Source organism: Sceloporus undulatus, chromosome 4 (genome assembly GCF_019175285.1).
Source record: "Sceloporus undulatus isolate JIND9_A2432 ecotype Alabama chromosome 4, SceUnd_v1.1, whole genome shotgun sequence".
In the NCBI taxonomy this organism is placed as follows: Eukaryota; Metazoa; Chordata; class Lepidosauria; order Squamata; family Phrynosomatidae; genus Sceloporus; species Sceloporus undulatus.
Genome location: NC_056525.1, coordinates 45,301,776 through 45,315,963, shown reverse-complemented (window position 1 = coordinate 45,315,963; position 14,188 = coordinate 45,301,776). Strand labels below are relative to the sequence as shown.

At 39.8% G+C, this 14,188-nt stretch overlaps 1 protein-coding gene across 1 annotated transcript in view; it reads left to right on the top strand.

Annotated features, from left to right (window-relative positions):
• LGR6 (leucine rich repeat containing G protein-coupled receptor 6) overlaps positions 1-14,188 on the top strand; it is a 119,573-nt gene that overhangs the window by 55,657 nt on the left and 49,728 nt on the right. The window contains exon 4 of the mRNA XM_042464278.1: positions 3,359-3,574. Within this exon, the coding sequence (XP_042320212.1) occupies positions 3,359-3,574 (216 nt within the window). The remainder of the gene's footprint in view (positions 1-3,358; positions 3,575-14,188) is intronic.

Sequence of the window (14,188 nt, the reverse complement as noted above, 5' to 3'; positions counted from 1 at the left end):
GCATATTCACCCAACTTCTCTTTTAAGAATTCCATCACTCTCTCCCAGTCTTCCATTAATTTGCTTTTTGTGTCATTTCTTAATACCTGTGTTAATCTATCCATTTCCATCCCATTATTATTATTATTATAATTATTATTATAACAAGCTATATAAAGCAAAAACAAAAGCTTCCAAACTCCCCCTCTGCAGAATCAATGCAGTTTGATACTGCTTTAACTGCTATGGCTCAATGCTATGGAATTATGGGATTTGTATTTTTGTGAAATATTTAGCCTTCTCTGTGAGAGAGCTCTGGTGCCACAACAGACTACAGATCCCAGAATTCCATAGGATGGAGCCATGGCAGTTAAAATGGTGTCAAACTGCATTGATTCTGCAGTGTGGCAGCAGCTCTCATGTCTGAAGTGGAAGGGTGTCTGCATAGGTCCAAGGCTTGCTAAAGCTTGACCCCCATAATGCACAATTTAATGTACTTTCCAACCCAGACCAGAGTCGCTTCTCATTTCCTTCAGATAGCCGAAACAACCCCTTTCTAGGGTTAATGCTTGCAATGAAAACCAATCCATTAACTATAGCACAGTTTGAGACACACAGCAGAAACAAAAATTTAAACAGCTATGGAGAAATGGAGCAAGCTGGCACTGGCCTACTCTGTCTCCTAATCTGCCCAATTATCCCAGGTATAAACCATAATAGAAAGTGCTTAAGAAGTCATAATCACACAGTGCAGAAAGAGGAGAGTGGTGTGGTTGCTTTTTTGTTTTGCTTAATTGACATAATTAGCAGCTTCTTGGTGCCAAAGAGTTTCTTCCCTTGCTTCCTTAAGAAGAGTTGCACTTGAGAGCCATCACAATTAGACAATTTGAACTCTCCTTTTTATGTTGTTGTTTTTAGGAGAAGCCAGCTTTACTTTAGCAAGTAAGCACAGACACCAAGCTGATTCTGGTTCTGGAAACAATGTTTCAATCAGCTGAAGTCTGCCAGTGTTTTTATTTCCATGTCATGCTTCCTTTTGTGGTGAAGATGCTAAGGAATTTTTTTTCAGGGTCACTTTCCATTTTAATGAAAGAGAATACTGGGAAATTTGTGTAACCTGTAGCAAGCCAATAAGCACATGGAAGCCAAGCCTGTTCTGAAATGGCATCTATAAACAACAGGATGGCCTCTACATGTTGGCCCTAGGCATAAAGTGGGTCTGGATATTTTTTTACTCTTTATTTCAGAGCTAAGATGCCCAACATATAATTGTGGCTTTGCTTGAGCACAGCTGGAGTGAAAGCAGTAAACCTACCTGTGCTCCTTTCTACCTGGTACCTGGAGTTTGTACCATCTGCCTTAAAAGCTACCAGGTGCTGCTTTGCCTTGCTCATGATGGTGCTGCTTTGCCTTACTCTGCAGACCCTGTATTGGAAGGCAGGAAAGATGTGCTAGAGGACCTTGGTGCCATTGTCCACAACATACTGACTGGGGAACTGGTTTCAGCCACCCATTCAATAGAAAGCAGTGGATCACTTGGAAATCCTGAAGTTAGTAATCATGGAAGTACATGCCAAAACAGTATAAATAGATGTTCCTTCTGCCCCAAAGCACTGTGTCTGGGAGTAAAAAAAACAAAAACTGAAAGTTTTGATAAAGACAGGCTTTGGTTGGAGCTAGAGTTGTCTGTAATATAATTACAGCCCTACCCCTCCCTTGATTGCTTTCCCTCCCCTGCTGAAATTTTCCCATTTCTTTCTACAAGTTCAAAGTTCCTTGTGTAAGGTCCAAGGATGTAGCAAATGTGCTCCCTAATAGTAAAAGCAACAGCAGCCACCTGAGTCTCCAAGACTGTTTCAAAGCCTTAGGCACAGCTGGCTCTACCTTGGACTGCTTCAGACCTAAACCATTTTTGGAGGATGGCCTGAACATCTCAGATGTGGTGGTATTCATCTTGGTTAGTATTTCATTTAAGAATATGGTACAGTCCCAGTAGCCAAATGTTATTGTCCAAAAATAAAAAAAGTACTGGGTTTTTTTACCTGAGAGAAAACCTCTCTAGGATTTTCTACATCCTCCAGTGCAAGTCCATGGTCAACAACTGTCAGAACTTGACCACAAAATTGCACAGAATGACCTATAAATGCCTATAAATAAAGGGTTATCTCTAGGAATCTCCAGGTCTTCAAGTGTGACTTCTGGCAGATGTTGACCATGGAGTCACACTGGAGGACCTAGAGATTCCTAGAGAGAATATATTATTCAAATCTATGAATAATCAAATCCGGAAAGGCAAAGCCACAAATGTGGAGGGCTGACTGTATAGCTTTGTTTCTTGTCTGTTGACTGTTTTCCTTCTTTGCATTCTTGTACACTTTTTCAGTATGCAAGGAGAACATCTTCAGTTATTCCTACCTAGTTTAATGTGCACCTGCAAATGTCAGGCCTTAGTGGCTAATGGCTATTTGGAAGTTGTAGAGAAAGGAGTGATCAGGTTGTGTAAAACAGGATCATTATCTAAAATACTATTCGTACTTAGTACCCCAGTACACAGGGCTTATGGAAAAATAGCTGAGTAGGAGAGATGGAGCATTTCTTATGTCTCTAGAAAATGCTTGCCTTGAAGTCCTCTCCATTTAAGAACGTCCAGTTTAGTACTGAAGTATCCTACCTGCATGACTCTTGTGTACTGTAATTATGAGCCAAGTTCCAAATAGTTAGCAAAATGAGAAGAAGCCCAACCAATCATATGTCTAAATATTGAACCAAGGAAAGATAGATATTGCATGGATCCTCAGAGTGATTAATGGTGCTTCTACTAAGATGCTTCCTACTTTATTTGAATTCTGTTAAGATTGATGCAGAATTTCCACAAAACAGGAGTTGACAAATTAGCTTTCCAGGTGTTGTTGATTGCAACTTCCATCACCTTTAGCTAGTGCAGTCAGTGGTGATGGATTATGGGAATTACATTCCAACAACATCTGGAGTGCCACTGTTGCCAAACCCTGTCTGAAAAGGCCTGCATTGACTTCCAGTGGCTCTGAGCTGGAGGCATGCATGGAAACATCAAAACAATCTTGCCATGTGATTGCAAAGGAGACAGAAAAGTACTGTATCATCAAAGCAATTTTCATGCAGTACCTGAAGTAGTCGGCTTCTTCACTTCCTATTATATTAAAGCAGGAGATATTCCTTCAAAAGAGTACTGTCACTAATTTCTCATTCCTGCTTCCCATGTTCTGGACAGAACCCTGCTGCCTTGGTGACTTGGTCAGGTTTTTAGTCAACAAGTGGTAATTGGCAGAAAACGTTCTGAATTATACACAGAAAGCAATGTTGGTTTGGATCTGATTTGCTCCTTGTTTCTCTTCTGTAGACGCCTGGATGCCAACTTGATCTCTGTGGTGCCAGAGAAGAGCTTTGAGGGGCTTCCCTCTTTACGTCACCTTTGGCTGGATGATAATGCCCTGACAGAGATCCCTGTCAAAGCGCTTAATAACCTACCAACTCTACAGGCCATGACCCTGGCACTCAACAAAATCAGGCACATTCCTGACTATGCCTTTGAGAACCTTACTAGCCTTGTGGTTCTGTAAGTGTTTTCTTTTTTCCTTTATTCTTTTGGAAAACCCTTCTCATAAAGTATTGATTGGATATAGTGGAGATGTTTGTTAGATCAGTGTTTCTCTCTGGGCAAAACCTCATAAAGGAGGTCTCATCTGTCCAAATAATAGCCTATAAAGGTTATAAAAGCATGCTTTTAGAGATCTTTGATTGCAGTCCTGTAATTCACCTGTGAGAAAGCCCCTTTGAATTCAGTGGTACTTTCTCTATAAATACAAGTATAGGGTTGTGTTGTTAGAATGTGAAGCTATGTAGATTTACCTGGGAATAAATCCTACTGAACTGAGTGTGCACATGTGATGCATGAGCATTAGGCTAGGACTCTGGGAGACCAGGGTTCAAATCCTTGCTCAGCCACATAAATCCATTGGGTGACCTTGTGCAAGTCACACTCTCTCAGCCTCAGAGGGAGGAAAAGGCAAACCCCCTCTTAACAAATCTCACAAAGAAAACCTCGTGATAGGTTCGCCTAAGGGTTGCCATAAATTGGAAATGACTTGAGGACACACAGCAGCAACAATGCACGGAAAGGACTGGATTGCTTTACATTGTGTGATGTACGTATTTAGCAAAAGTGTCTGAAAGCCTAAAGATCTTTATGGTATATCTTTAAAATATTTGGAGTTTCAAGCTTCTTTTTAATTTAGTTTAAATGTAAAGCTTATTCAACCTTGCACTGAACAAATTAAGTAAATATTATTGCTTCCAACCATCATGCCTTGTCAGATCAGTCAAATTTATTTCACAGAAAAATTAGAAAAAAACATTTTTTCAATCAGTAATTATATGGCTGATGGTAACTTTTGTTACAGCTTAGTAGGTGGCATCAGTTGCATTAACCAGTGGTTTATTGGTGGCTTCTGCTTCTTCTTCTTCTAAAAACAGACGTTTATGTCTGCAGAGGAGTCGGTAATATATTGTTTGGTGCTGATCAGTAAGTTTATGTGTAATTGCTAACTGCCCTAAACTATTGCCATCATTATTAGATACAGAGCTGAAACTGTTATTCCCACTTTGTAAAGACACATGCTTTGTGGCTAGGCTGTAAAAACATCACTGGAAAACTAATCCAAAGCAAAAACACAACAAGTGTTTAGTGCTAAAAAATACAACACTGACACAAGACTAATGAGGAAAAAAAGCATTACCAAAAGTGTTTATGGATTGGTTTTGATTGCCTAAGCAATTCATAAAAAGAAGCATCTAGTGAATGGTGCTCAGGAATCAGATAAGCAGTTTATTTTTATTGTTTTACAAGCTCTTGTAAAGTGAATTCTACAAAGCTTTTGGGGGTGCTTGGATTCAGCCATGACTACTCATTCTGTTGCTACTAGTGCCAAAACCAAGAGCATTTTGTAATAGGTACAGTGTCAGGCAGTTGTTTGAATATGAAACTGTGACTCTGGCGGCCAGGGTTCGAATCCCCACTTGGTCATGGAAATCCACATTGGACAGGTCACACGCTCTCTGGCTCAGAGGAAGGCAAATGCAAGGCTCTTTTAAACAAATCTCACCCAGAAAACCCTGTGCCTTACGAGTCACCATAACTGACATGATTTGAAGGCACATAACAGCAGCAGCAGCAGCAACAACAACAACAAACCTTCAGCTGGCTTTGAACAGAAGAAGCTGCTTTATACTGACTAAGGCCACAGTCAGACCACAGACCATAGGAGGCAGCATAGAGTTAAGTTTGTATGAATTTGTATTACAGGCTTGGGTGTTCAATTTGGTACTTCTCTTCTTCCATGAAAATCTCCATATTTACCTATAGGCTTCTCAAAAAGAATGTTTAGACACTATCAGAGACTTCTTTAAAGGAAGAAAAGGCATAAGCCTTCTCATGTCTAGCCCACCTCATGTCCTGTTCCTTTTTAAGGATGTTTTAAATCGAAGGTAGACAAAGTAGTGCCCTCTAGATGGTTTGCATTATAAATTCCATCTATGCCAGGCAACATGCCCAATGGTAAGAGATTATGACAGATGTCCAAAACATCTAGAGGGCACCATGTTGCCTATCCCTGCTCTAACTGTTAGATACACCATATGGAAAGAACTAGAATGAATCTCTGTGTACCTACTAATTCACACTTACACTGTAACATCTAGATCTATGTATCATGTGGTTTTGCACAAATCACACTGAGGATTTTTTTTATGAGTGCCAGGCATAGCCACTAATATGCTGAACTGCCATGGAAGCTTTCCATACTTTCAGGCAGCCCACATGAGCTTCTAGATGTTCCAGTACCAATATGATGTAAAATCCCCATGATAACTGTTTTTACTGTCCTCTCGGGAAAGAACAAAATATGTAGACTGACCTTCAAAGTGAATAAAGTTTTTGGAAATTTTTGCAGAGTCCCATCAGATGGTTCCTTAACTTGTAAGACATTTTAAGTGTGATCACTTGGTATTAGTTTTAAAAACACACACACAATAGAGATGATTGCTAACTGCATTAAATATAAAGTCTGCCTTGACCCTGCTGTTCATGCAGGAGAGTGCATCTAGAAACAGACATGTGGAGGCAGAAGGATGGTTTGTCACTGCCATAAACTTAAATACTGTTCTAACTTGGGAGTTACTGAAATAGCCACCTTTGGGAGGAGGCCAAAGTACAGCTGTGGAGGGGTACTAGGGAAGATGTCATTTACAGCCTGATTAATACTTCTGGATACCCCTGATCAGCAGTTTCATAGCTGAGGACATGACCTTCCCAGGTGCAGCAATGTGCTTTCCTGCTGCGCACACCTTGGGCCTGTGGGAGCTGAATGGCTGATCATCCGTTGATGGTGGAAAAAGCTAAGATCAAAATATACAAGCTCCAATCTGGAATAAGTTAGAGGCATCAGCCTCTGCTAATAAATTACATCTCCACTAAGAAATTCCATATACCAGTTCCCATCCATTTCTTGTGTAGGTTTGTAAGAGGGGGATGAGGAATACTTTCTAAACAAGAGAAAGCCTTGTACAGACCTGCATTCTGCTAACGGGGACTGCAGAAATCACCTTCTCTCTTTGAGTAACGCCTGGCAGTTTCATCTTTCGGTAAAGTGAGATTTTACACATCCTTACTGAGAGCGTTATTTAACATCATTGTCCAGGAGACTTACCAAGAGACATTGAAACACCTAGAATCTGTTCCAAGAAGGAAAGGACAGAACATCAGCTTTCTGAAGATTCCTATATTTTGAACTTTAAGGGAACAAAGTCAAGAACACAAAACAAAGAAGCAATGTATTTTTAACTTTAAAAACAAAACTTTTTTCCATCCCATGTTAAGCATTGATTTAAACATTCACTTCAAACAAGACTCACAGCTGGCTCCAAGGATAAGTAACAGGAGAGAGAACTGGAAGACTGGCATTATTTGTAACCCTTGTTTATATTCCAAGCACTATATAAGCATGGATAAAGAAGCAAAAGTGGAGCAGTTAAAGGCTAAAATAGACTTCTGTTCATAAATTTACTCTGATCTCTTAAATCTTGTCTTATAACAAATGTCTTTAAGGTGTCACAAAACTTTCACAGATATTCAGAGCTTAATAAATAAAATTTTCATCCAGCAGACAAAAAATATGGGGAAATTATAAGATTTTACAAGAAAAGAAAAGGGCATTTCCCATTGCCTCCAGTACATTTCAAGAGGAAATCTTCAGCTTGGACCAGAATGGATTATTAGGAAAGGAGAAAGAGACTCTGATTTTATATTAAACAGATTGTACAGATGCTGAAGGTTGTATTTCAGGGGAAGGAACTGGCAAAAATCACTTCTGAGTATTCCTTGTCTAAGACAATCCTATGAAATTTGTGCGGTTGCCGTAAGTCAGCAGATGACTTGCAGGTGCGCGCGCACACACACACACACACACACACACAAACATTTGGGCACAGATATAGAAAGACAAAATAAATGTATATGGAACCCTTTAGTTGTGCAGGTGTATGCATGAAGAAATAAGCATATTTCCTTTAAAAATATATAGAATCATAGAAGTTGCATTCAAGAAAGAAATTTACCTCAATGGCTGTGCCTTTTTGAGGGTGGGGGTCGTTGGGGTACACCTTTGTGCTACAGTTGACTCTCTGTATCCATGGATTCTAAATCTATGATTCAACTGTCCAAAGCATGAAAATATTCCAAATCATCGTCATCATTAAAAAAGCAAACCTTTATTTTGCCATTTTGCATAAGGGAAGCCATTTTAATGCTATCACACTGTAAACTGCTTAGAGAGTGCTTATAAAGCAATATAGAAATGTAAGTGCTATTGGTATTGCTACTGCGCCACTGTATATAATGATACCTGAGCATCCACAGATTTTTATATCCATGGGGAATCCTGGAATCAAACCTCAGCCAATACTAAAGGCCCATCTTTTTTGTATATGATGCAATAGATCTAGGGTAGGAATAATACTTTTCCCCAAATGGCTTTTCCTAAAACGTCCTCAATCTCCCCCCCCCCCCCCGAAACTCCTGATATCTCCTCCATGGACTAATCAAAATTCCTGATAGTCCATTCATGGATTTCCAGGTGCAATTGTCTGCCAATTTTCAGCCACAAAATGGCATTGTGCAACTCACTCTAGGGGTGATGGCCTTCAAACATTCTGTGTGTGCCTAGATTTGCTGTAATGTATTTTTCTTGGCTTACTCCACTCATTACAGAATGTAGCATGAGAAGTTGCCCTTATTCTTAGATACATGGACAGTAGGCAGGATCCAGATTAGTGCTTAGTGAAGTTCCTCTCATGAGGCGGGAAGGGGTTTCTTTGCTCCCTTTCATTGGCTCTCTCTACACTGAGTTTTACTTTCTACAAAACAAATTAAGACATGGGTATTCTGAATGCTGCTTCCCTTTTGGACTAATGTGTCCTCTTCTCTGGCATTGATGACAGACATATTGCAAATGAGCTCCATCCTGTTTCTCACTGATTCAGTGAAGGAAACATTGCCATTAACTTCTATAGAAACTTAAATGATGCAAAGGATTAGAGAGCTATGTCTTCATTTTGTCAAAGCATTGCTGCTGCAATTGTCAAACCATCTGTTACTTACCAGGAGAAATGGCTCTGTGCAAGAAGAGCAAAGTTTGGCAGGGACTAGAACAACTGTGATTCCACTTGTTAAAGTAATGTATTTAGCATGGATGAGAGGATGGAAGGACGGAAGAGGAGTTCCTCTGCTCAAATATTTACCATCCTGGCTCGGACTATGATTCAGACTCCTTTTGTTTATGTTGTTATGGAGCTGGTGGCAAAAACTGGGTCCCATTCTCCATAAGAGTTCCAGAATTTCCGTCACTTCTAAGATTTTATAAAAATGTTTCTTTGGGAACTGGAATGTTCATGGTTTGCCTCATTTCCAAACAGAACAAAACATTCCAGGCCAAATTTAAGTCAGAACAGCTCAACCTTTGTATCTTTCCTCTGCTGCTATAAAGTCATGATTATATTTGTGTGATGGTGCAACTCTGACATTTCCCATCTAAATGTTTCCTAGTTTGGAAACTTAGTGGCTTCCCTAGCTATGCTGCTGTGTACAACTGTCCCTCTAGGACTTTCTTCATCTAAAATTCAGTATGATGTAATTATTTACAGAAATGACAATCATCCAAAGGAGACAGGCAGCCAGAATTTTGAATGAATGTGGGCTCTGTTTATGTGGTTTAGGTTGACATTAATTTTGTAAAGCAAATTAGGACATTATGTATGTATGCATCAACACATTGTTTCATAATTTATAACAGTGCTAAGCACAACATAGCTCACTACTACAAATTTTAAGAATTGGAAAACTCATATTATATAAAGAATGATACAAGATGAAAACTCAGTATGATGAGATGGGGAAAATAAGTTTTTTTTAAAAAAATCTGAAAGTGAGAATGTTGACATTTGTGATTCCAGTGGGAGCCAACATGATGTAGTGGATTGAGCACTGGACTACAACTCTGGAGAACAAGGCTCCAATTCCTACTTTGCCATAGAAACCCATTGAGTGACCTTGAGCAAGTCACACTCTCTCAACCACAGAGAAAGGCAAAAGCAAACTCCCGCTGAACAAACCTTACCAAGAAAACTGTATCATAGGTTCACCTTAAGGTTGACATAAGTCAGAAACTACTTGAAGCCACACAACAACAATGATGTATAGGAATTTGAGGAGCTAATTATGAAGCAAACCTCCATGAACATCTCAGGTTTTGGATGTTTTAAGCTATAGGCTACAGCCTGTGATTTTTTTTTTTAAGTGTCAGCTGTTCACATGCGCTGGGATACAATATTTTTTAACAGTGCACTGCCCTTTACTGAATTCAAAAAGGGGAACAGGAGTTGCTTAGAGAAGAAGGCCCATTTGTCAAGCAACACATTTTTCATATATTGTGAAGTGGAAAAGGACAAAATTGAGTGTGCAGAGAGCTGTCATGTAGGCTTGCCCATGACGTGTGCACTTGTTTTGTTGATATGCTGGTTTATTGATGTGTGACCTTTAGGTACTAGCAGTTATGAACTCCAATTAAATGTTTCTTGATAGGCTAATTTATTGATGTGTGGTCCTTAGGGACTAGCAGTTATGAACTCCGATTAAATGTTTCTGAAGAAGAGAAGCAGTCAGCTGTGATCCGTAATGATGAACAAATGTTTGTCCCACTTTTCTCCAGCTGGGGACAAAGTGAATAGTGAATAATATGGGAAGTCCCTTGTGTAATGACTTGCACAGCAGTGCTTGGAGACTGAGCAGTAACCCCAGAATGGCTATGTTCCATAGATAGAATTGTATTCCATTCAGAGTTATGTCTGCTATATGCATTGTCACCTTGATTTAATGTAAAGCCATCTTTACGCATAATGAACCAAAGCTACAAAAGGTAATCACAGTTACTTCCGTTGCTTATGTGCAGATCTTTGATCTTTTTCACATATGGCAATATGTAATATGTCATCAGTTATAATATATTTGAATTCTGGATTGCCAAGCCTGGGATCCAGCATTCAGAGTAACTTAAACTGCAGGTGTTATCTCTGTGTAAAGGCATGAGGAGATGTCAGGGCAGTCTGATCTGGAAATGCCCCATAAAATTTGACAGAGGAAACCATCTGGATTTGGAGTATGTTGCTTTCCTCCAGTCAGGGAGAAAAACTGTTTTTTACCATACTATCTGATTTTGATTTTCAGTGAAATTGATCTTCCCCACTATTGAAAGTTAAAATGGATCCTATTTTTCTCCAAAGCAGCTGGGTTTTTTTACCTTCATCCCCTGCTTGCTTTGGAAGGGCAAACAAAAGCTGTGCAAAAAGAAGAGGAAAATGAACATCTTTAAATGTTCATCAGAAACATCCAAGAATGTTTCAGGTTTATATTCATCTAACATATGTTTACTCTCCTCCTCATAAATCCAGGCTGCCTTTATCATGGAACTTTATGTTTTCTGCCAAACCTCCAGCACTGAGTCCAGGTGAAATGGGATTCCCACTTCCCCCTCATACACAACATAAATAATTAAAGTTACACTTATTCACCTGCTGGTAGCCTCTTTGGTGAATATATAACAGCACATCATTGTCCTGAGATGTAACAGAGAAGATGCCTCTGTTTCATTTATGTCACAAAGAAGACACTGGCTGTGAGCTCTTCCACAGATGTTGTGGACTAACATCTTTTGACTGCCCAGGTTCTGTGAAGATAAGGCACTCTCATGACTTCTCTGAATAATTTCCAGAAGTGACAACACTGAAGACATGGAGTCCTTTCACACTATACAATGTGTAGCCCTTTGATCCACTTTCTGCATCCTATGGAATTGTGGGATTTGTAGTTTGGTAAAGAGGGACAGCCTGGTGTAATGCTTTGAGCATTGGACTAGGACACTAGGAAGCCAGGGCTCGAATTCTGGCTCGGCCATGGAAACCCACTGGGTGACTTTGATAAGTCACATTCAGTCTCCTTGGATGGCAATTAGGAGTAGGTGCTACCAATCAATCCATCTAGCTGGTGGCTGCTGTTAACATCCCCAGTCCATCCCCAGTCACATGTCTATTCAAGCAAGTAGTTAGTTAGTTGAGACACCTCCTGACATCTTTATCAGTCTGAAAAATGAAGAAGGCAGAAAATCTGCTGGTAACTTGTCTAATTGTGCTGCGCTAAGTCCCTTCCTCAAATAACCAGGGATCACCCTGCTTCTTTCCCCCATATCTCTAGGACATGTGTAAAAGAAGAACATGCTAATCTGTATTCAGACTTAATAAAATATATAGGAAGTGGCAGGGTCAAACTAGACAATATGCTTAGTTGTTGTTGTTGTTGTTGTTTAGAAATAGAACTCCTTGGTGTGATGACAAACATGTTTGCCATAGCACATGATTTTCTTTGCTTTGATTTTATGTACTTTGTTTTTTAATGGTCTTTGGAAATTAAGCACAGGCTCAATGTGCAGGTTTGATTTCTGAGGTGTATATCTCAGAGGAAATCCTATTTACAGATGGGAAACAGGTTAATCGTGAGGAATACATATTCCCTTCAGCATCTAGTTTGAGTCTTGCTTGTTTCTAGTCTTATTGCTTCTGGAGAATATCTGAAGTGATCCTGACCTGAGACATTCTTCTACTAGTAGAAACTATAATTTTATTCATCACTGCAAACAAAGACAGTGGCATAGACAAACATTAGCATCCCCTATGTTTCACTACTCTTCTTGGTAACTTCTGCTAAGGCAGAACATATGATGTCATTGTGCTGTGCCTTTCACCACTTTCCTCTCATGTCAGTGACTTTGGATTTTGAAGAATACACAGTGAAATGTCTGTTATAATACAGTAATTTATGTGCTCTGTTATAACAGACATTACAAAAAAGAGAGATTAGTGGCTGCAGGTCCATATTGTTTGCAAAGGCATTCTCTTGCAATGTAATAGTCCAAGGGAATAGTCCACATTTCTGGAGAGCTACAGAATATACTTGACTCCCAGAAGTAATTATGGACATTCTTCCAGCTTGAAGGTCTTGATTTAAAATACAGTATTTCCTGGAGAATTGACCTTTGTATGTCACCAAGTGTAAGTCAGGAAATCAAAACCTGCCATTGTATTCTGAGGTATTGCTGTTTATTATGTGGATCTCAGTGAGTACACGTAATTCTTCACCAGAAAAAAGAAAAAAGAAGAAAGGATGAAAGAAAAGAATGGCTAAGATCTTTTTACCATGTATAACTAAGTATTGGCCCGGTATATATGGGCAGGAAGCAGCATGGTGGTGCCAATTCTAGGGTTCCAGAGCGTGCAGCAACGACATGCTCTGGAGCCCTAGTCTGTATGGATGCCAGCATCATGGTGGCCTCCTGTCCACACAGTGGCCGCCATGATGATGACGCTGTCGTATAGCGACCAGACATCACTGGCAGGAAGTGGCATCATGGCAGCGCCCCTTCCTGCTTGCAATGGCACAAAAAAGGAGCTGCTCTAGGCGGCTTCTTTTTTGCTGTGCATTGTTGCCCCACAGTTTGGTTGCTGCGGCAACACTGTGCAGCAAAAAGAGGTGACCCTATTGTCTCCTGGCTCAACCCCCAATCTTAATAACCAGCAGTCACTTAGAGATGGAGGTCTGTTTGCTTAGTGATCAGGGAGCAGCAAGATGATGTTTCCAGTCCTCTCCATTATCAATCTGCATTGAGGATTTCACAGAATCATAGAGTTGGAAGAGACCACAAGGGCCATCCAGTCCAACCCCCTGCCAGGCAGGAAATCCAAATCAAAGTATCCCCGACAGATGGCCATCCAGCCTCCATTTGCAAGAGAAGTCCTAATTCTGATTGTCGCAGTCTTACTCACTTGCAAGAGAAGGCTGGAAATGTCATCCTGCTGTAACCTGATTGCCACAGTAAAAATTTATTTATTTTTTTAAAAAACATTTTAGACTACCCTTAAGGATTAAAACCCTTTCAAGGTGTCTTAAAAATGTTAAAATAAACCATAAATAATCCATTAAAATGTAGGAATAATTTTTTAAAGTCCCACATCTCATGTGGAGCAACCAAAAGCAAGTTTTAAAATGTTTTTGTAAAGCTGTATAATAAAAAAGCCCAACAGACTTCATCCCATCCTACATTTCTCAAATATAGGGCCACTAGAAGAAGTCCTGTTCTTTGTGAGCAACTGTCCATCCCATCTAATGGCATTTAAAGGTGGGCATGATGCTGAGAAAGCTTCTGCTGTGGACAAGGCTGGATTATTTCCTGCTGAGGTCTTTAGGGATGTCAAATTTAAAAGACTCCATAGCATTACAATAACAAAACATGCAGTATTATAATATTCTTTCCATTTTTTGTGTTTCTGAGTTCCTCGGAATCTAAGCTGCAGCTTATTCAACTAGTGTGTACCTCCAACACTGACTCTAGAATCATAAAGTGCAGGGAGTCTGATATGGGTAAAGATTCAGGTAGCTTTGTCCCAAAATATTTTGAAGCTTTAAAAATTAGAAATAATACCATAATTTGAGCTCAGAAGCATTGGCAGGCAGAGCAATTGCCACATTACAGCCATCGCATGTACCAACTGACCCCTAGAAATTCAGAGGTGG